A 23,713-nucleotide genomic window follows, 5' to 3' on the forward strand; every position below is an offset into this window, starting at 1 on the left:
TGACCACAATTAAGTATAATTAAGCCATATCAAAGTTTACCTATTTTTTGTCATAACCCTCTACCAAGGTTCACATCCCCGGAGGACATCTAATCCCCGAGGTAAAACAGTGATCATACCTCTTATCCTTTGGCTGCTATGGGAAATTCGTTTCTAGAACTGACTGCAACAAAATAGCTTCCTTCCAAGCACTTTGCCTAGCAACAAGTCTCCTCATTCCAAGTACACAAACCAGTCGTGTCCTAGAAGACGGAGGATTTTCTAGCCCCGTCCCACCTCTTCGGTGACACGGGCAGCTGTGGGAGCAGTGAGCAGGTCAGCGGCGCCCCCCTGCGCAGCCTCCTGAGGGACCCCGAGGGGGCGCCGGCGTCTCGGGCTCCCCTCACCTGAGCCCCATCTCTGGAGAACAGGTGTTTGCCTCAGCGAATCCTTATCTTTTGAGGGGCGATCCCGAGGCAGGACACTTAACCTGCGGGGAACATTCGTTCAACCCAGTCCGATGATGTCCGAGGACACCACCTTTCCCAAGTTTAAAACCCGAACCAGGCCACCCGGCTCCTTTCCCTTCGGCCCCCAGAATCCGAATCAAGTGTGGACTCCAATATTCCACTCCCCATCTCTTCTGCCCTTCTCAAAGTGACCCGGGTGTGCGCCCGAGGTGCCCGGGGGCGGGACCCCTCCCGCACCCCGGACCGCCCTCTTTGGGTTGACTTGGCGCCAGGAGCTTGCCCCGCCCCGCCTCTGGCCCCGCCCCCTTAGCCCCGCCCCTCCGCCTCGATCGCCCCGCCCCCTCCTTGCGCGCTCCCTGGCTGCGGCTGGACGCTGTCCGTCACCTAGGTGACGCGGCGCTCCGGACTCCCGGCTCCAGCGGGGCACGAGCGGTCGGCACGCCTGCCTCTGGCGTCGGCTTGAGAGCGCGGCGAGACAGCCCCATCCCCCCGTGCAGCTGGATCCAGCCTTCACCTCAGACGCCTCCAGACCCCACCCCTGAACCCACAGACCCTTCTGGCCCTCCGGATTGGGGCTCGGGGGCCCCGCGGCTGCCCCGACGCCACCAGGTAAGGTAGGCTCTGCGCGCGCCCGGGGCGGCCCGCGGCGCCGGGCACGAGGAAGGGGCGTCGTGTCCCCGCGGCGTGCGCGGCGGCCCGGCGGGGCCACGTGGCGTGCCAGATAACCAGGCCCGGCTCCCCCGCCGCGCTGCGACCCGCGCTTGGTAGGCCCGACACGGCCCCTTCCATCCCGGGGCTCCTCGTCTGGAAACACATGGGTGGCTTGTAGGGGTCCCCTCTGGCTGGCTAGAATTGAAGGTCGGTGGAGTTTGGGCCTCCCGGGGCTGTAAAGCCATCCGTTCGGACGAATTATCACCTCCAGGGTCCAACCTGAGGCGTCCACGGTCAAGCTACTGTAGGTTTTGTTGTTTGTACTGGGAACTGAACTCAGGAACTCCTGCACGCCTTCTGCTCCCTGAGCCACGCACCCCAGACTTTTTTGCTTCTGGTTTGTTTTCAGATAGGGTCTTGGCATTCGCCTTGGCTAGCCTCGGACTAACAGGCGTATGACACCATGCCTGGCAAGCCACTGCAGTATTTTGACTACCAAAACCACTCTTAACACTGCACCACTGTAGCATTTAAATCAAGTGGCATAAGTATCAAGTTCTCGGTTGGCATAGATGACTTGCTAAAGCTGTTCTTCTTATCCCCGCCCCCAAGAGGGCTCCTGGAAGTTGCTTTTTAAAGATAAATCTGGAAAAAAGACATTTAAAATATCATATATATATGTATATGTGTATATATATATATATATATATATATATATATATAGTTGCTTGCAACTTTTTAAATTTCCAGGGTACAAAACCAGCAGCACTACTCTTTAAGTGTTCAGAGTTTACCAGAGCTTGCCAGGAGCCATCCCCTAAGCCTATAATCCTAGCTACTCAGGAAGCCGAGATCTGAGAATCTCATTGAAAGCGAGCCAGGGTAGACAAATCTATGAAGCATGAATCTCCAGTTAATCAGCAAAAAGTGAGAAGTTGGAGATGTGGCTCAAGTGGAAGAGCACCTGAACAAGCAAGCTGAGTGTGAGGCCTTGAGCTCAAGCTCCAGGACCAATACACACACACACACACACACACATCAATGCTAAATGCCAAACCTTGGTAAGAAATCCACTGCGCTCACTGCAGAACTGGGAAGCTTCCCACCCATGCCCACTAATTAAGCAACACTCAACTGTTTCATCCCTTGCTTTGTCCTGTGCAGTCTCATGTGTGTACTTAGAACTGGCCTCAGTGAGACCTGTACCTTCAGAGCTGCCATTGCTAGGCTAAGTAATACTGATAAGAGGAGGAGTTGTAGTGATGATAATGCTAGCAGGAGGTAAGTACTTGCTATTATTTATTAGTAGCTATTATTTTAACATGCACAAAATGCAATGAAGCAATTGGTTCTTTTCAATCCTCCTTTTACAATGGAGGAATTGAATTGTAAAGACATTAAAGAAATGGCTCAACATTACACAATCTACTGAGATTTGAAAATAGGTAATCTGACTCCAGAGTCTGGGCTCTAGCACTATAGTATACTGCGAAAGAGGAAATACAAAAAACTTGTATTTAGTCACTTGTGATATAAATGTAAGTGACAGCTGATATTGAAACCTTTCTGTATGTACTTGAAGTTAACCAATAAAATATTGCACCTACATCAAGCTGTTTCCCCACTAAGCTCCTTCAGGATAAGAAATGTGGTTAATTAGCTCCATCTCCTTCTTACCACAGTTGCAAACCCGGAACATGTAGCTGTCCATTTATTCATTTATTCATTGACAAGAGAAACATAAGATTAAAAAACAGAGTACAAAAGGATAAAATAATTTTAAAAGGACAAGGAAAAATGTCACATCTTCCACGATTACAAGAGAAAATTAAAATAAAGATTTGGGGGGAAGCTAAAATTTAAGTGTTGGTAAGTCAGTTTATGAATTAATTATTGACTACTGGTTACTGAATGAATAACTAGAAAAGTGGGCATATGAAATGTTTTACATCCTTGTGGAGGTAATACGTCTTTAAAATCAAGGTGGATACTCTATCTTAATTAGAATGAACACTTTTGAAGTGCTCAATGGCCATATGGCCAGTGGTTACCATACTAAGCAGCAGAGCTCTAATTTATACATTCTTTTGTTTCCTTCCTTCTAGTTCTATGCATCCAACACCTACTTGCTAAGCAGCAAGTAATGGGTACCCTAGGCACTGAGGTGGGTAATACAAAGGCTTATGGAGATAATTAGTAAGGAAGCCAGACAGTACATGAATGACTGAAATTGTGGCAATCCTATATTTGGATTTTTAGAAGACTTCCATTTCCTTCCTTCCTTCCTTGCTTCCTTCCTTCCTGGTCTCAAATTCAAGGTCTTGCATTCTCTGTTTCCCAGGTATGCATGACCTGGGAAGCATGTGTGACCTTGGAACCACATGTGATTCTATTTTTCTTAAAATGGCTTGTTTGTTTGTTTTTTTGTACCACCAGAAAAGAGACAACAACAAAAAAAATTCAATGAACTAATTAAGTTCTTGATCTGGGTTTTGATCGTTAAGAAAGAGTCCATATTTTCCTTAAAGTCTAGAACTATACCACATACAAATCAAGAATTTCTGGGAGCCATATTTTGCACCATGCATGGGAAATCTGTAGCAAGGGAGAAGAATGAGGCCTATGTGCAGAGAGTGGCTGAGAGGAGCTGGGAGCATCCTTAAACACAGCTGTGCCCCGTCCCTCCCTCACACAGCTTGATGTTCAATTCTCTTGGTTTCTGTCAGCCAGTTCTCCCCTTTTTTATATAAGCTAACTTGAGTGTGGTTTCAGAACTTACAAACAAGAGCCCAGTCTAATTAATCAAGAAGCCTAGAAAGCAAGACCTTATTCTTACAAGCCCATGATAACCTCTACTCACCTGTACTTTGACCCCAAGGTATATTTCACATATAGCACACTGAATATTTTCAAGAACACATAGTCACAATTTATGCTTTTATACGTAATATTGCCATGTGCACTTTATATCCTTCTTAAATCAGGTATATTTATCTCCTGATTCATACTATCTTTCTGCATTCTCATACAAATAAATCTGCTTTTCACCCACTCTTTTTCATTCCAATTTTTTTCTTTTTTCTTTTGTCAGTGGTGGGGTTTGAACTCTAGGCCTGGATGCTGTCCCTCAGCTCTTCAGCTCAAGGCAAGCCCTCTACCATTGAGCCACAGTGCCACTTCTGGTTTTCTGGTGGTTCATTGGAGATAAGAGTCTCACAGACTTTCCTGCCCAGGCTGGTTTTGAACTGTGATCCTCGGATCTCAGCCTCCCCAGTAGCTAGGATTACAGGCATGAGCCACAGGTGCCGAGAATTCTTTTCTTTTTTAACTATAAGAGCACTCTAGGGCAATCAAATTACTTTATGTCATTTGAATGGTTTTATTCATCTTGTATCTGAGTGTCTTTAAACTGGTTTAGGACCCACCCACATGAATGTGAGATCCAATTTCTGCTCTCAAGAAACTTTCATCATCATGATTGTGGTCATTCTAGCACTTGCTACCTGTCTAGTACTGCTATGAGCAGTGTCTTGCCTGATACTTTTTCCCCACCTGCTTCTTGGGTATCATTTCCCAGGATTCTACCTTGGGGCTTGTCTCATACATCAGCTCTTAAGTTCTAGATTCTTTTTTCATAGAACAGAAAATGGTTGACACTAACTCAGAAGTTCCAAGCAAACTCTTTTCTCCCGGGCTGTGCTCTTCCCTTGATGCCGTCATCCTCCTCCTCCAAACTCTTTCCTTTCATGGTAGTGTTCAGCAACTCTGCATTTGGCCCTCATTTTCCTTCCAAGTGCACCTTCTCACTTTCTACATCATCACATTTTCCCTAGACTACAAGTTGGGAATTTTTTTTTTCTATAAAAGGCCTGATACTAAATATTTTAGGCTTCATGGGCCCACACAGGCTTTGTTGAAACTACTAAATTTTGCCATTATCCTTTTGAAGTTATACTAAATTAGCAAGTTTATCTGCATTCTGGTAATATTTCATTTATAAAAATAGTTTTCAAGGCACCAGCGGCTCATGCCTATAATCCAAGCTACTTAGGAGTCTGAGATCATGGTGTAAAGCTAGCACAGGCAGGAAAGTCTGTGACTCTTATATCCAATTAACTACCCCCCCCCAAAAAAAAAAACAGCTGGAAGTAGAACTGTGGCTCAAATGGTAGATTGCTAGCCTTAAGTGAAAAAGCTCAGGGACAGCACCCAGGCCTTGACTTCAAGCCTCAAGACACACACACACACACACACCTTGACTTCAAGCCCCAAGACACACACACACACACACACATACACACACACAGATAATGAGTCACACAGGTTGTGGGCTCTGGTTTGTCAACCCTGGCACCAGACTGCGTCTGTTCTCTCTCAGCTTTACCATCTAACAAATTTCTTTTCTAATAGACTTAATCTTCCTTCAAAGATTGTTTAGATTTACATTGATATCTTATTAAATCCCTAAATCATTAGCATTTGGCAATTCATGACTTTTTTATAAGTTGTTCTCACATACATTAATAGGCAATTAATGACTTTTATGTTGTTCTCTCATACATTAATTGGCAATTAATGTCTTTTATAAAAGTTGTTCCCACCTACCTTTCCAACTTGTCATATTACCATTATCTAGCACACAGCCAACTATTCTGCATGATCTCAACTTCGAGTCACTGTCACAGTGAATTTGACTCAATCTTAGTTCTGATGAAAGATTGGACTGTCAAATCTTATGACATTCCAAAATGTGACTGTGCTTCTTGTAATTTAGTCTATCAAAGAAGATAGAGTTAACCCTTCTTGCGGTGGACCCATGGGCTATATTAACTAGTAATATGGCTCTTACTACATGCTGTCAGGTATGTTAGCTATTTTGGGTTTCAAGAAGTAGGATCCATATTAGTCAATGTCTGCTTTGGTTTTGAATGATAAAAACAAACAGCTTATCTCAGTAAAAAAAAAAAGAGACATAAATTAATTGGTACATGGTAAGACAAAGACTCTGCAGGAGAACAGGGACATGGCCATCATTATGGATGTATATGTGTGTATCTCATTCTCTCTCCTCATCTTTCTCTCTCTCTGTCTCTGTCTCTCTCTGTTCTTTTTTTTCCTCCCCCTCCATTTCTTCATCTAATTTTTTATGTGTTCTGCTTCTTTTATTGGGCTATTTTTTTTCTTGACGCCAGAACCATGTCTGCTGAAAAGTTTAGACTTACATTCTCCCAAGTTTATGACAATGCCATTTGAAAAGGTCTTAGAAAAAAGGGGATTAACTTAACTTGGAATACAGATACACAGGTTGTACCTGTTGCTGTGTTAGCTTAAGAATTACCATGACTGCTCTGCTTTGGGACAGTACTACCTTTGTAGCTAGGTAGGCTGGATTTTGTCTACAAATCCAGAGGTGGGAAATTAAAAAACCCAGAGAATAGACTTCAGAGATGGATTCTACAACTAAAAATTGGTTCAGGGACAGACCTGTTGATTGAACCCTCTCTTCATCTGACTTTCCAATTCTGCCTCCAAAAGGAATAATTTGATGGCTATGGGTACTCATCAAAATGGCAGAATGGACAATTATACTGTAAGTGCCTTAAAATATAGTACTTTGAAGCTTGGTCTGTACCATATGTATAGGAAGTAGAACCTGTTTTCCTTATAAGATCCTGAGCTTCTTGAAGCAGGAAATCATCATCTTTTTACCTCCAGAGCTTACCAAAGACAATCTGATATGTAGTAGGTACTCATCAAATGTTTCTTTTTTGTATTTGGGACTGGAATTGAATCCAGGACTTCACAGATGCTAAACACAAGAACTATAACTCAAATATTCATTTGAAATAGATATTGAATATTATATGAAAACTAAAGACTGTCTTTTTATTCCCACACTATATAAACTACTTAATTTGAGCAGATACCAGTGAATGGAGACAAGTTAGCACCAGCCAACCGAACCCCCCAAAAAAAACAAACCCCTCCTCTACCTGAATCCTGCAGCCATCCCTTTATCTGCCCAGTGCCAATGAGTATTATCAATTCCTTTTTTCTGAAAGGAGCTCCTTTCAGGTATTTTCTGCATAATAATTATTATTTTTAAAATGTATATTACCTTTATAACTATTCATCTGTGCAGCTTATTGGTTGCTGTTTTAATTTTGACCTGTGTCCTAAATTAATTGCTTTTTCCCTTGGAGTCAGTGGTCTTTCTAAACAAGTATGAGTGCTTTTAGGGCTATTGACTTTTTAAATAAATTAATTTAAAGCCCTTGGAGCTGATAGGCCTGTTTCAATCACAGTAAAAGCTCATTTTTGTTACCCTTAGCAATCCTAATCAGTCCCGTAAGGAATCTTCTCAGCTTTTCCTTTGGAGAAGCAAACCACGTTGTTTCTATAGTGTCCTTCCTAGCTAGACACTGAACCAAGTTACCCCTTGAACCTGGCAAAGTTGGCCCCATTGTGATCCTCATTTTTCAAATAAAAGAACTGAAGCTTAAAGAAATGTATTAACTTTCCAAAACTTACTTGTGGCTGGCCAAATTGATAATGAATCCAATCTTTTTCAACAAGAGTATTATTCTATACTGCCTTCAGAGGAATTTGGTTTTAGGAGGGCAGGTGACGTGGATATCTCCTGTGTAATAATAAAGCTAGACTAAACAGAGCCTGGGTCCTAATCAGGGGCTTGGCTGCATTCATCTATGCTTCTTTCACCAGGTGATAACAGGAAAGAATTAGTCATTGCTGTTTTGTCTAGGTAAGAGTAGAATGTTACAATCCATGAAGATCCTATAACTAGAAGGAGAAGAACACTAAATATAAAGGTGATGCTCTCTATGTGTCCTGCCAGAACCAGTGTTATATAAATCTGTGGAGCAAAAGTATCTCTCAAGAAAGGTCATCTTAGATGGTTTGGTAGGGCCTTTATAGTTGATTACATATTTTTTTTTCCTAGAGAATGAAAGTAGCTCATTGCAAAATAGCTCATTTATGCTAGAGTTTGGTTTTGAACAACTGGTTTCCTCCAAAAGACACCTTGTTTTTCTAGGAGTCCATCAAATCTCAGTGAGAAATTCAAATTAAAAACACATTTAACACCTGGTTTGGTCAGGGTTCCTCAGAATTCTAAGCCTAAGGCAAAACTTTATGTACTTCTGCAGTATTTGAGGGTACAGGTAAGTGGGAGGGAGACAGATTTAAACACAGAAACAAATGAATGAAGCTTCGCATTTATAGTCCACAGTTTGGGCCCTGAATTTTGTATTCCAGAACACCTAGATATATAATAATATCAGTATTTAAAGATAATGGAGCAAGTTTTAGAGAGAGGAACAATTAGATTGTTTCTTGGAAATGTGATCTTTTCCAAATTTGAAAAAGACCTTAAGAGTTTGTTTTTCTCTTTACAAAGGAAATTTATCCAGATATAAAAGGGCAAAGTTATAGGACAATAATTCCTATAATTAGGTAACTTAGAAAAGTAAAAATTCATAGAGAAAACATAGTAACTTTCGAGTCTTCATAAATACATGAGGGAATTTATGGAATAAAATTGTATTTTAAAGTATCTTTGGATAAAGTCAGGAGTCAACTGGTATAAATATAAATTCTTTTAATAATACTTTATTTAAATACCGTATCTTGAAATATTATAGAAAACTTTTCTCTTCCCCGGCTCACATACATTCTCGATGATGTTTTTCCTGACACCAACTAAAATGTCAACTGAAGTGTCAGCTAAATTTGATTTACACAGCACATTGGTTCTATTTGTTTTGGTTCTATTTATCGCCAATGTATAGGATTTTTAAATAATTGATTTTAATTATAAATTACACGTTAGCCTAGATAATGATTATATAAAATCCTTAATGGGTTATTTCAAACACCTTAAAGTAAAATGACAATAATACTAGTGTCTTGCCTCTATTTTAGGCACTTAAAAACCAGACAGAATGGCAGATTGCTAGTATTTGATCCAAGGCATTAATAGTTTCTTACACAGTGTCTGACTATGATCTTGTCCCAAATATTAATCAAGAATATTGGAATGGCTAAATGTGATTGTATGACTTAACAGTTAAATCCTTTATTATATTGTCTCTCAAAAAATCAAAGAAACCTTTTCCAATTAGAAATTTATGTTTTTACCAGTTATTGCAAATGAGAGAAACCATGGACCTATATTTCTTTTTTGTACATTTTTATTGTAAAAATGCTGTACAGAGGGGTTACAGTTACATGAGCAAGGTAATGAGTACATTTCCAATTGAGCATTGTTGCCTCCTCCTTTGTTTTCCCCCTACCATCCCTTCCCTCCTACCTCCACAACTACCCCCACCACCACCAAAGTTGTAAAGTTGGTTTTCAACATAGTGTTTTGTACATCTCATTGTTACAATGGGTCAATCTGTATCCTTATTTAAGCATTTTGTTTTTTCCCTTTCCCTCCCCAAATTTGAGAAGTGTATATACTAGATGCAGGGCACCAACATCAAATACAGTGAAAATAGGGGTTATACCGTGGGGGAGGAACATAAAAAGAAACAACAAAATCACATGGTACATTATAAATATGTTAGAAACAATAGCAAGTAAGGAAAAAGATATTTGTGTCCCTATCTTGGGATTCATTTTGCTTAACATCATTTTATATGGTCATATGTATATAGCTTTTGGCCTTTTCTGCTTGTCCTACACATGTACTGGTTATTGCAAATAAGGGAAACCATGGGACCTATGTTTCTTTGGGCCTGGCTTACTTTACTTAATATAATTTTTCCAAGTCTTTCCATTTCCTAACAAATGGGGCAATGTCATTCTTTCTGATGTAGGCATAGATTACCACTATATATATATATATATATATATATATATATGTATATGTATATGTATATGTATATGTATGTATGTGTATATACATATATATGTATATACACATACATACATATATATATAGTGGCACACACACACACATATATATATATATATATACACCACATTTTCTTGTTGAAATAAAAACTGAATTTTTTTTCTTCTCTTTCAGAATAAGGGATACTTAAATGAAGCAATGTCAAAGTAAGAAGATGTCTTTGTCTGTGCAGCAGATCTATCACATGCCTTTTAAGCAATTAGAAGTAGATAGTGCAATCATTTGTCACCCAATTAAATTTGAAAAGCCAGAAGTGCGTGGACTAGCAGCTTAGCGTTGCTTCCTTCAAAGCAATTGTTACTTAAATAGAAGGATATTTAAATGAAAAATGAATTTTGATAAAAATATAGTAGTATAACTAAAATTCATTTCCATGTTTTAATGTTTGTAATTTATTTGTATATTTTCATTGGTCATTCCTATTCCCTTTGATACTTGCTTACTCCTTTGAATATCTTTGTAAGTGAATAATTACTTTTTTTTTTGGGGTCCGGTTGTGGGGCCTGAACTCTGGGCCTGGACGCTGTCCCTGAGCTCTTCAGCTCAAGGCTAGTGCTCTACCACTTGAGCCACAGTGCCACTTCCGGCTTTTTTTTCTTTTTGCTTATGTGGTGCTGAGGAATCAGACCGAGGGCCTCAGGCATGCAAGGCAAGCGCTCTACCACTGAGCCACCTTCCCAGCCCCGTAAGTGAATAATTAATTTAAAATAAGCACTTTAATTCACTATAACATGTATTGTTGCCAATAATTTCAAAACAAAATTCAGCCAGACATAGTGACACCTGTAGTCCCAGAACTGAGAAGGCTGAGTCAAGAGAATTGCAGCTGGGTGCCAGTGGCTCACACCTGTAATCCTAGTTACTCAGAAAGCTGAGATCTGAGGATCATGGTTCAAAGCCATCCTGGGCAGGAAGGTCCGTGAGACTCTTATCTCCAATAAACCACCAGAAAACCAGAAGTGGCACTGTGGCTCAAGTGGTAGAGTGTTAGTCTTGAGCTGAAGAGCTAAGGGACAGTACCCAGGCCCAGAGTTCAAACCCCAGGACCCACCAAAGAAAAGAAAGAGGATTCCAAGTTTGAGGCCAATCTGGGCTATACTGGCAAGACTCTGTCTCAAAAATAAAAGAAGGAAGCAAGGAAGAATTTACCTCAATTGAAGAAACCAGTATCAAAATCACAATATAATACCAATTTAATACCAAATTATCAGGTAGCAGCTCAGATGGAAATGGATTCTAAGGACTAATTAAAGCCCTTCCTAATATGATCATGTCCTACTTTGGGGGCAAAAAAAACTTCTATGAAAAATAAGTTTAAAATTTTATTACAAAATACATTCATAAAAATTATTTGGAAAATATTGGCACCAGATTTTCTTTTCAAGTTCAGTTCTTGAGGTTGAAAGTGTAGCTTTGAGGAATAGAGAAGTAGCTCAGTGATGGACAATTTTCCTAGCCTGGGTGAAGCTCTGGGTACTAAGTAAAAAATACATAAATAAAAAACATTGCTTTTTGTTTATTCTGAACAGTCTGAATATTACTGACTTAAAAAACTATATAACAGTTTAAATTTCATACTGTAGTAGCTAAAAATTACCTTGTCTTTGATGATAAATTTTATATGTGATATTAATATATAATAAATATATTTTTCTATTAAAGAGAAAGTAATATGTAGCAGATCAAAGATAGAGAATTTATATTCATTTCAATTTATAGTTATAACCAACCTGGAAAAAAGTTCTGTTAGTACATTAGTACATATATTCTAATACATGTACTTGGAAACGTAATTTACTTAGATCTATGAAATATATACTCATCCTTGAGTAAAACAGGAGATATGATTTTAAGGAGTAACAATTGAAGCTAATAGAACATTGATGAGAAGTAAGTTCCTATTGTGTCTGGGAACCTTCTCCCCCCTCAAAGACTGTAATCAGTAGGGATAGAACTGGAAGGATCGTTCCTGGTAGATAAAGCCCAGAAATAAAGCAACGAAGCCTGGATCAAATTAGACAAATACAGGAATGACTTGCTCTTGACTATCAAACTACCCCTTGCAAGGACAATTAAAATGCCCATGTTCCCTTGAATTCACTGGGAAAAGTGCAGGGATGCTGGTGATCTTCACACATAGGAGCTTCACACAGCTCAGCCTCTCAGGTTGCTTGGCTGACTCAGGTGGTTCATCCAGAGTTGAAGGTAAACAATAGTAGACTTTAGGGAAGGAGGGAGGAATAGAAGTAAAATAGAAAACGATGAGGGGCCCTTTGCTCAGGGAAGTATGGCTGATCTTCAAAGAAGGTGTTTTTTTCTCAGTGTGGGTTTCATTCCCCTTGCCACCAGCTGTTGTCTCTATCAGCTAACTAGCAGGTATGATTTGTTTGTCAAAAGGTCCTGTCTAGGTTGAGGCATGCAGAACTGGCTTTCTGTCTCCCAGTTCTTTGCCTTGTACGTTGGATTCCCCACCCAGTGCCAGCCACAGAAAGAGTGGCTGAAGCAAATCCACAACCCCCGATTCTTGGGTCAAAGTTGAACATTTCTATCTGTAGGTTCTGTTTGTTATGCAATCATGTTTTATAATCTCTAAAATGACTGACCAGTTATCTTTTTAATTCTCATTTTTACACTTTTAGTACATGCTCCTTTGGACATAGACCAAGATTGGCAAGAAAACTTCATACTCAACCACAGGGCTCGCTAAGTGTAACCAAGACGGCCTCAGAAAAGTAAGTTTTAAGTAATTTTGCAGCCTGATATAAATCATACAAGACAAAGCTCAAAGTACACATATTCTGAGAAAACATATTAATTCCAATGGAGTTTGAGACATTTTCTAAATATGCCCAATTTTCTTTTATACAGTAAAAAAAAATCTTGAAAATCTAGGCTCTCTTAATGGTGAGCTCTAGCAGAATATCTAGCCTGAGTAACTTTGTAGCTTTAATAAGTAATAACTACCTTCCAGTTCCAAAGGATGCTATAATTGTATTTAAGTTAATGTAAACTGTTCTTTTTGAATATTTTAGTCATCTGTTTTCTTAAATGATTAGAGCCCTCATTCCCATAAATAAATCATGTTCTCAAATGGAAGTCAGTAGATTTTAGTTGAAATGAAGGTTGAACTTCCAGACTCTGATTCTTTGAACCTGTATGAGAAAGACTATAGGAAGTATAAAGAAAATAAGTTTATGCTTTACTGTGAAAATCATATTAGGCTTTAATTATGGATATAGCTAAGTGAATATATAAGTATCATATTTCTTTTTATTTTTTATAGTACTGGGGTATGAACACAGGGCCTCACAATTGCTTGGCTGGTGCTATGTCCCTTGAGCCATGCTTCCAGCTCTGTTTTCCACTGGTTATTCTTAGGATGGAGTTTTGCTTCCTGCCTGGGCACACAGTTGAGCTTAGTGATCCACCTACTTTTAAGCTTCCCTACATTGCTGGGATCCCAGGCACACACTGAGTTCAGCTTCCCTCCCTGGAAAGAGAATCCTTGGATCTCAGCATCCTACACAGCTTGGGATCAAAGGCATACCATTTCATCTGCCTTTGGATTGAGAAGGAGTCCAGTGAACTTTTCTGCCTTGAACCTTGATGCTCCCACTCTCAGCTCCCAAGTAGCTATGATTACAGGAGTGAGTCACTAATGCTCTGTGTCATATTTCATAGATTCATAAAGTATATATGTATATACATATTGTTTTTTAGATAGAGTCTCACTATGTAACCCATTCTGATCGTGACCTTGTGGTCCTTATACTCAGCTTCTGAGTCCTGGGATTAGAAATGTATGTTATCATGCCCAGATGGTTTATGTCATTTTACACTTGTATTTGGCAAAAAAACAATACTGTCTTATAATAAATAGATGGTATCTTAGACTCACTGAAATATTTTAATTCAGAAAAAATAAAGGAATGATCTCTTTTGTCTGACTTAGATAATAGAGCATAGTAACTTTTAGAGACAGTAATCTTGCTGTACCAGAAAAATTTCAGTGACTTCTCAGTCGTTTTTTCCTCTCTCTCTCTCTTTCTCTCTGATTTCCTTCAGTATTTTCATGCCACCATTATCACAGTAATGTACAATAACATCTGTATCACTGATTTTTATATGGTCCATGTTAACTCTGAAAAGATCCTAGGAATTGTTATACAATAACAAATGTCAGGCAGAAATGAAATTTTAATTATTTACATTTTAGGTGTTTACATTATTGGTAGTATATTATCCTGTATGTATATATAAATGCAAAGCTTTTCACCATCTACTTTAACATTTAGGAAGGAAGTTTCTCCAAAGAAAATTGAAAAGCCAGTCTCTTTAAAGAATACTGACAAGAAACCATCTCCAAAAAGCATTGAACATAAAGACACGTTACCAAATCAGCAGTCATCTTCTTTCTTAAAAGAAAATACAGGTAATCAGTTATAAGTATTGTACTGTGTGGTTGTATCTTCTACCCCAGCCCTGTTTTACATGACCTTTGGGACTGACTGTTCATAGGAGTGAGGGGGATGGGTCATGAGAACTAGTCATTTTCACATTTACCTAATGGGTGATTGTGAGAGGAAGCCAGGTAATTCAGAAGCCAGTACAGGTTATATAAGATGATAATCATAGGACATTAAATCCTACAATGTATTGAAGTATCTGTGTAAGTATTAACAAATTCTATCCACTCAGCAATGGTTGAAAGCCAGAGTGGTTTGGAAGCTGTGGATTTAATCATTGGGAAAAAAAATCCTTACCTTCATGAAGTTCACAGTCTAGTGGAAATAGTCAGCTATTAAAAATAATGCAAAATTTTCTATGAACAGACATAGAAATTGTGGCATATTTACACAATGTAAATTCAGCCTTTAAATGATAAAAATCTTGTCATTTGCAGCAGCACAGATGGAACTAGAGATCTTCATATTAAGTGCAATAAGACAGGCATAAGATCAGTACCACATGATCTCATTCGCATGTGGGATCAAAATGCAGATCTCACAAAAGTTGAAAGTTGTAAATGGCAGAGACTGGGGCAGGTAAGAGAAGAAGGAGAGATGGATAGCAAGTTATAGACATGAATAAGAAGCGCATGATCTGAGATCTGTTGCTGATTAATACAGTGCTTTCCTTGTGTGAGTTCTTAAGATGACAATTACTATCTCAGTGGATATTACTTTCGAGTACCATCTCATCTGTGTTTCCTCTTTAAACTGTTGTGTTTCTCCTATTTCAAGTTGGCTTTTCATCTATTAAATAGATTCTTCAACTACCTTATTAGTGCTATGAGGTAACACCTTCTCTGTCTGAAGAATTTGATTTCAGATTGAATGAATGTAAATAGAAATTAAACACAAATTTGAATGAACAAATAAGAGAAGTGGCTATTTTACTATTGTAAAAGAGGAAAAAGAACAAATAATTTAGCATCCATATCCAGTACACATTTTTTCATTACCATGTCAGATATATTCAGGTGCTCATATTCAATAAACTATGTAAGGGGAAAAAGAAGTTCTGGTATGCTATTGTACGGTAGAGAAATCATAGATATCAGTAATGTACTACATATTTCAAAAAGTTAGAATAAAGTTTGTTTTCATCATAATGAAATGATAAATGATTGCGAGGCACCAGTGGCTCACGCCTGTAACCCTAGCTACTCAGGAGGCTCAGATCTGAGGATCACAATTCAAAGCCAGACTGAGCAGGAAAGTCAGTGAGACTCTTATCTCCAACTAACTGCCAAAAAGCTGAAAATGGAGCTGTGGCTCAAGTGGTAGAGTGTTAGCCTTGAGCACAAAACTCAGGGACAGTACCCCAGGCCTTGAGTTCAAACCTAGAACCAAACACAAACAAAAAATAAAATAAATAATTGAGTAAATATGTTTTACTTGATTTAAGCATTAAACCATGCACACATTTATTAAAACATCACATAGCATACCATAAATATATAATTACATATCAATTTTAAAATAAACTTAAAAAAATAAAAAAGCCAGGCACCAGTGGCATGAGCCTATAATCCTAACTACTAAGAAGGCTGAGATCTGAAGATTAATGTTTAAAGTCAGTGCAAGAAGACTGATCTATGAGCCTCATCTCTAATTAACCAGAAAAAAAGCTGGATTGGAGATATGGATCAATTGGTAGAGCACCAGCTATGAGCAAGAAAGCTGAACAAACAAGCTTTGAGTTCAAGCCCTAGTACTTAGCAAAAGAAGAAAATAACAAACATTATCATCACCATCATCATCATCACCATCATTGTCATCATAAACAGAAGTACACAGGATAATCTGAGGTTGTGTGGAGTGCTACATTTAAACAAATTATACCTGGAGAAGGGCTACATTCCATTTAGGGGTCAGGAAATTTCTCCACAATGCTATTTGTGAGTGAATGAGACAACCCTGTGACATCACAGGGTTCTTTAATCCCTAATTATGACCTTCTCCTCATGATATCAGTGTGGTGAACTGGTACACAGACTGCATACACTCTAGAAGATAAGATTGTTGTGATTCCATGGAGAAATTAAATGACTCAGAAGAGCATGTATGTGGGTGTCTACCAACCTCAGCCAGCACACTCTTGGGAGGGTTCTGAATCTCCCTCCAGAGAAGAGCTAGGAGTTTTATCTGTGTGTGTGTGTGTGTGTGTGTGTGTGTGTGTGTGTGTGGTGTGGGTGTACATGATTGTAACTTGTCTTTTCTCTGGTACTCTTCTGGATTTGTTCATTGTCTTCCATTTTACAGGTGCTAATAGGATCTGGAAAGATTTATATTCAGAATTCTGCATGTATATTTCTGTTGTAGGTGAAAGGAGCAAAGATATAGGCAGTGCAAAGCCAGAGAAAAAGAATGACTGTTGCCTTCAGGATATTGATGATGAGTCATCAGAATCAACAGGTGATGGTGAAGAAGACACCAGTGGGGAAGACGATGAACATGGGCATCCTCCCAATGCTACTCAGGCCCCACTGGAGTTAATGGCAGAAGTAAGTTCTACTCATACATTAGGTCTGAGGAAAGTTAGAAACTTGAAATAACTAAATAGTAGATAGCCTTTTCTTATGTAGATTAAATAAATTAGTATTTATTCATTAGAGATTTCAAGCTACAGAAAGGGGAAGGAAGACTAAGGCAACATAGTTAGGAATATACTATGCACATCCATAGAATGAAGAAAGCCTCCTTGTGCTACTGATGTTAGCCAAACAAAAGCAACAAAGGATTCTAAAATTGGGACGATCCCTGTCTGTATAGAGACGCCTTCTTCTTTTTTTTTGAAATTTTGGTCAGTCATGGGGCTTGAACTCTGGGCCTGGGTGCTATCCCTAAGCTCTTCAGCTCAAGGCTAGCGCTCTGCCACTTAAGCCACAGTGCCACTTCTGGTTTTCTGGTGGTTCATTGAAGATAAGAGTCTCATGGACTTTCCTGCCCAGGCTGACTTTGAACCATGATCCTCATATCTCAGCCTCCTGAGTAGCTAGGATTACAGGCATGAGCCACCAGCGCCTGGCAGATGCCTTCTGGTTTAGTCATCTCTCTCACTATTTTCACCTGGTTAGAAGTGAGACAAGACCCTGAAATGACATAGCATAATCCTGTGAGGCCAAGGCCAGTGTGAGACTTTGGGAACCACTCTAAGAAATACTTTGTGCTCATTGGACCTGTGTGAGTTGCTGCCAATAGAAAGATCAATAAAAGACACGTTCTATTCTTGAGAAGAGACACATCAGTAATTACAATAAAATGAAATGCAGGCTAGTTATAGTATTTGTGTTACTCTAGGAACAGAGAGATTTAAGTGACTAAGGAAAGAAATAGAAGGAACAAGGAATAAGAGAAGGATTTTTAGAGGAAGATACATGAACAGAATCATAGAAAGTTGAAGGAATTTAAGTGTAGAAAGTGTTAGGTCTTTAAAAAGAGGTGGCCGAGTAAGAACTGCACCACGCACGTGGTATTCAGGTAAGGGGTTTATTCAGTAGACCTGCTGGGACCAGGCAAGGTTGGCACTCCACGCGGCTGGCAAAGGAAAAGGGGCGGTCTGGCCGCGGTTTAGGCCTTATATAGGGTAGGGGGTGCGGAAGGGTGTGTCCAGGTAAAGGGAAGTGGGGTCAGGTGGGAGAAAGGTGTGGCCACATCAGGTTAAGATGTGACCTCAGCGGATGCGGATGTGACCTCTTCCAGGTGTCCCAGTTGCCTAGGTAACGCAGGTACTGGGCGAGGTCTGTTCACCGTCCAGGAATGGACCTTACAGAAAGTCAAATGGTAAATAAGATTTTTAAAATGGAAACAGCCCCATATTATACTGGTTATGTTCTTTGATTATGGGCCAGTGAAATTAGGCATTAAAAAATAACTGCAAAGGTAGGTGCCAGTACTTCATGCCAATAATCTCTAGCTACTAAGGGGGCTGAGATCTGAGGATTATGGTTTGAAGCCAGCCTGGACAGGAAAGTTCATAAAATTCTTATCTCCAATCAACCACCAAAAAACTAGAGGTGGAGCTGTGGCTAAAGTGAGAGAGCACCAGCACCCAAACCCTGAGTTCAAGCCCCAGGACTTTGAGGATATAATATGTTTGTTTAGCTTTTGTAATTTCCTATATTAAATATGTTATTTTGTAATAATAAAAGCTATATAAGCAAAATGGGTAACAGAAACAGTTCTGGGAAGTATTGATATATGCAATTACAATTGTTTTTGTGGGGGGGGGGGGTTTACACCTGGTCTTTCCACATAACCCAGGCCAAGCTTGAGCTCACAATTCTCGTCTCAGTCTTTGGAATATTATAATTACAGGTGTGTGCCACCACACTAGCTCACAATTATTTTTTTCAACTAAAGACTGTCATGTCATCCAACAAAAAAAACCTGTACCTGAACCAGGAACATTCAACTAATGTGATTAATGTCGGCACTCTCATGCAAGTTCAGGAGTGAATGTACACACTATATTGCCTTGCTGTCACAGGTCCTTAAATATCCTTAGCTGATTGATTGATTGCAGATTCACTGCTGGAAAAACATATCAGGATTAGAATAAAATAATCATTAATGGAATATTTTCTAGGGAGTAGTTTTAATAGTTTAAATTCTCTCAGAAACTACTTACCTAAAGAACTTAATGTTTTCCAGTTCCTGAGAGCAGAAATGAGCCGTGACTACCATCTAGCAAAAAAATTATGTCAGATGAGTAAGTATAAAGTACTTTTACATTTTTTCCAATCTTCCTTTTGTTTCTAATTCTATAATATGTAAGATGGCTCAATTATCCTAATCTAGGGAATTCCCTGTTGATGTCTTGGTGATTCCTTGGTGGTAAGTGAGATTGGCTAATAGAAGGAATATTTTAGACTTCTAGAGTATCTTTACATGAAATAAAAGTAACGTAGGCCAACACAGACTAATCATCACTAGAAAACAAGTCAGCCTTTTTGCCCCAAAGATGACTGGTGCAATAATTATACTTAACATGCATTTGTTCCACAAATGTCTGAATTTGCATGTCCCAGGCACTGGTGTAGACCTTAGAAATACAACCTTCAGCAAGGCACAACAACATATTCATATTCACACACACACACACACACACACACACACACACACACACATATGCCTGTACTAGGGCTTGAACTCAGGGCCTCATACTCTCCTTTAGCTTTTTCAAAGTTCAAGGCTGGTGCTCTACCACTTGAGCCACATCTCTACTTTTGGCACTGCTGGCTAATTCGAAATAACTGTCTCTTGAATTTGTCTGCATAGGGTGGCTTCTAACCATGATCCTCAAAACTCAACTTCCTGAGTAACTAGGATTACAGGCATGAGCCACCAGCTCCTAGCTTAATTGACTTACTTATTTTTTGTCAGTCATGGGGCTTGAACTTAGAGCCTTATTCTTATTCATGGAGTCTTATGGAACAAGCTTCTAATCTACCATCCATCTTCTGGTTCAGGATTTCTTAGAAAGTGTTTCACCAAAAGATTTCATTTTCAATAAGTTCAGAAAGCCACATTTTCCTCTCTGTAAGGTTCATAATAATTTCAAACATATGGATAGTTATTAAAATCTTGTGGCTAAAGCCAGGTGCCGGTGGCTCACACCTGTAATCCTCCTAGGAGGCTGAGATCTGAGGATCACAGTTCAAAGCCAGCCCAGGCAGGAAAGTCCATGAGACTCTTATATCCAATAAACCACCAGAAAACTGGAAGTAGCACTGTGGCTCAAGTGGTAGAGCACTTACCTTGAGCTGAAGAGTCCAAGAACAGTGCTCAAGCCCAGAGTTCAAGTCCCACAATGACAAAAAAAAAAAAAACAAAATCGTGTGGCTACTCCTTAGTAGCTACATTTAACCTAGTTTTTAGATCTATATTTTAAAAAACTAGTTAAGAATATGTATTTAAGAAACTAGTACCTTAAGAATCTAGTATCTGAAGAAGCAACTAGAAACCCTGCTCTATAGAAAGACTTAGCCTCAAAGAAATAGACTAATGACCATATATTAGTTCAAGTTTATATGTGTGTGTATGTGTGTATATATTATATATATATAATAGAGGCACTGGTTGCTCACACCTGTAATCCTAGCTAGTCAGGCGGCTGAGATCTAAGGATTGTGGTCCAAAGCCAGGTGGGGCAGAAAGTCTGAGAGGTTCCTATCTCCAATTTACAGTCCAATCTCCAGTTCAGTCAAGTTAAACAAATAGCTAGAAATGGAACTGTGGCTCAAATGGTTGAGTGCCAGCTTTGACTGAAAAAGTCAAGTGAAGCTTGAAATCCTGAGTTCAAGCTCAAGAATAAAATAGGAAAACTTATGTGTGTGGAATGGTTCAAAAATACCTAGAATTCTTGCTGTGGCTCATAATAGTAATAATCCTAGCTACTCAGGAGACTGGGATCTGAGTTGTGTGTGTGTGTGTGTGTGTGTGTGAAAATACCGTACGGAGGGGTTACAATTACATGGGCAAGGTAATGAGTACATTTCTTATCAAGCATTGTTGCTTCTTCCTAAGGGGAAACAAAGGAGAAAGTCTGAGACTCTTTGGTTTTTTTTTTGTTTGTTTGTTTTGTTTTTCTTTTTGCCAGTCATGGGGCCTGAACTTTGGGTCTGGGCGCTGTCCCTCAGCTCTTCAGCTCAAGGCTAGCTCTCTACCACTGGAGCCACAACGCCACTTCCAGCTTTTTCTGTTTATGTGGTGCTGAGGAATCGAACCCAGGGCCTCATGCTTGCAAGACATGCACTTTACCGCTGAGCTACCTTCCCAGCCCAAGTCTGAGACTCTTATCTCCACTAAACTACAAAAAAAGCCAGAAGTGGATCTTTGGCTCAAGTGGTAGAGTACTAGCCTTGACCAAAAGAACCTCAGGGACAGCACCCAAGCCCTTAAGTCAAATTCCAAAAACAACAAACAAATAAAAAAAAAGAAACGTGGGATTCTTAAAAGCAGCTTCTGAACAGGCAGTCATGCTGACCCAGACTGATGATAAATTGTTTTGTTGGTGGATTAGGATATAGTCTCTGGTTTAATGTGTCAGGAAGAAAGCTGTGGATCGGGTCTTCTGGGCCTTGAACTACCTACAGAGCTCTCCACTTTCAGCCAAATGAATAGAACACTTAATGTTTCAGTGCCCCCTGGGGACCACCAAGATATTGCACAGGACTTGGGCATGTGGAATTATGAATAGCCCTCAAGGCAAGTAGGAAGAAGTGACTTATAGGATGAAATTTTAAAATAGCTTAGATAACGCTGAAGTGAAGGCTTGCAACTCCAAACTCAATGACATTAGCAATACACCAAAAAGCCTACTGATGTGCTCCAAGGAAAAATGACACATAGAGGTCACATAAAGGTTTTTTGGGGGGAGGAAAAAGGAAATATTGCTAAAAATAATGGTCCAGTAAATAGGGGGAGAACATCATTGTCCAAACAATGATTGTGGAACATAGATTAGGGTAAAATTCAGTGGGAAAAGAAATCATATCAAATTCCCTTATTTGAAAGAACATTTCCATCCTTTGTGCTGAGACCTTTGTAAAGGCTGTCATGAAGACACTGGAGGAAAGGATTAGCAAATCTCTAGGTACAGTCTACTCATTACTGTTCTGTCTTTGGGGAATAATTATTTTCATGAAGCACTTTGGTTACTGGCCTATGAAAGAAAGGCATACTGGGGTAATAGAAAGTGCATTTGTTTGATAGAAGGTAGAAGATGCAATTAAGGTCATTTCTCTTGAGAAGCACCAAATATAAATGGAACATTTTCTCCACATGCACTTAGATATGCCTGTGATATAATTGTTACTATTTTTGCTTTGTACAGTACCTTCTCTGACTGACAGTCCCAATCTCATTCTAAAAAATCTGTTTGTAGCAACACTTTGAACATTAATAACCCATATTCTGTTATTCATTTTCAGTCCTAATCTATGAACCAGAAAATCCTGAGGCCAAGGAGTTTTTCACACTTATTGAGGAAATGTTGCTGAAGGGTAATTTTTACATTTAAATTTTTTTCTCAAGGAACTATAAACAGTCTTTTAAAACCCATTATCCAAGGAAATTGTAAAAATGTATATACAGGAAGTAAGTTAAAAAATGCCTGGCTGGGTATGGTGGCACATTCCTGTAACCTCTGCTATTTCAGGAAGATCAGTGAATGAAAAGCTGGGCATAGTAGTGTTTTTGTCACCTCAGCTACTCAAGGAATAAAAATAGAAAGAGTGTGGTCCAGGCAGCCCTAGTAAAGAGCCTGATCCTATTTTTGAAAATAACTAAACCAACTAAGGCTGGAGGTATGACTCAGGTATTGAGCCCTTAGCTCAAACTCCAGTACCAAAAAAAAGTATGAAAAAAGACCTATTTGACTCTCTTACATGGTTTAGTGAAATCAGCTTATACTCCATGGATGGTACAAATGATCCCCTTTCTCTCAGTGGGTGGAACTGCCCAAGCAAAGCAGGGTCCTTGGCTCCCGGGTATTGGGTATCCAAAGCAGAACATGTTAACATCACCTTTGTGTATTAAGGAGTTACCATACAACTTTAAGGAAATCTCAATTCTTTTTCTATTTAAAAATTTCACTGACAAGAGAAAAAAATGATTTTATAGACCCATGTGTTTAATTAACATGTAAACCCACAAACTTCATGCCAGTCAGAATATATTTCTTCCTCGTTCTGCTACTTTGACCCTTCATCTAGCTAGCCAAGTTCAATTCCATTCTTCCATTTCCAGAAATAAGTATTTCTTGGTAAAAGGGAGAACACAGAGGGGGGAATGGAGATATTGAGGAACACACTGAGCATTTCTCTTCTTTTCTGTGGCAGAGAAAGCCCAGAATGTGGAGGAAGAGGCCGAAGACAGCGAGGAGGGCAGCAGCAGCGAGAGTGAGGGCGAGAGCACCGAGGAGGCGAGTGAGGAGAGCTCGGAGGAAGGCGAAGAGGGGTGACGAGGCTGCTGCTGTGATTTAATCATGTATTTTCGTTTTGATTTGCCCTACAAATATAAAGGAAGGAGGTGGATCTTGTTCTAATTGTTCTTTATTTGTAACAGATCCCATTTAAGTCATCCATATTCTTTATTGGAGCCTCTTCCTAATTTTGAAACTTTAGCTCAATGTGAATTATTCAGGAAAATAGAGAAGAGAAAGTGTG

General features: G+C 39.4%; 1 protein-coding gene across 1 annotated transcript; it reads left to right on the forward strand.

Annotated features, from left to right (window-relative positions):
- Positions 1-502: 502 nt before the first annotated feature.
- On the forward strand, positions 503-23,508 carry Erich2 (glutamate-rich 2). Its single transcript, XM_013027393.1, has 9 exons — positions 503-636; positions 722-1,058; positions 10,153-10,184; positions 12,678-12,770; positions 14,334-14,470; positions 16,866-17,047; positions 19,197-19,254; positions 22,478-22,549; positions 23,387-23,508. Exons 1-9 carry the CDS (start codon positions 503-505, stop codon positions 23,506-23,508), a joined length of 1,167 nt encoding a protein of 388 aa, XP_012882847.1.
- The last annotated feature ends 205 nt before the right edge of the window (positions 23,509-23,713 follow it).

Source organism: Dipodomys ordii, unplaced genomic scaffold (assembly GCF_000151885.1).
Source record: "Dipodomys ordii isolate 6190 unplaced genomic scaffold, Dord_2.0 Scaffold5, whole genome shotgun sequence".
NCBI classification, from domain to species: Eukaryota; Metazoa; Chordata; class Mammalia; order Rodentia; family Heteromyidae; genus Dipodomys; species Dipodomys ordii.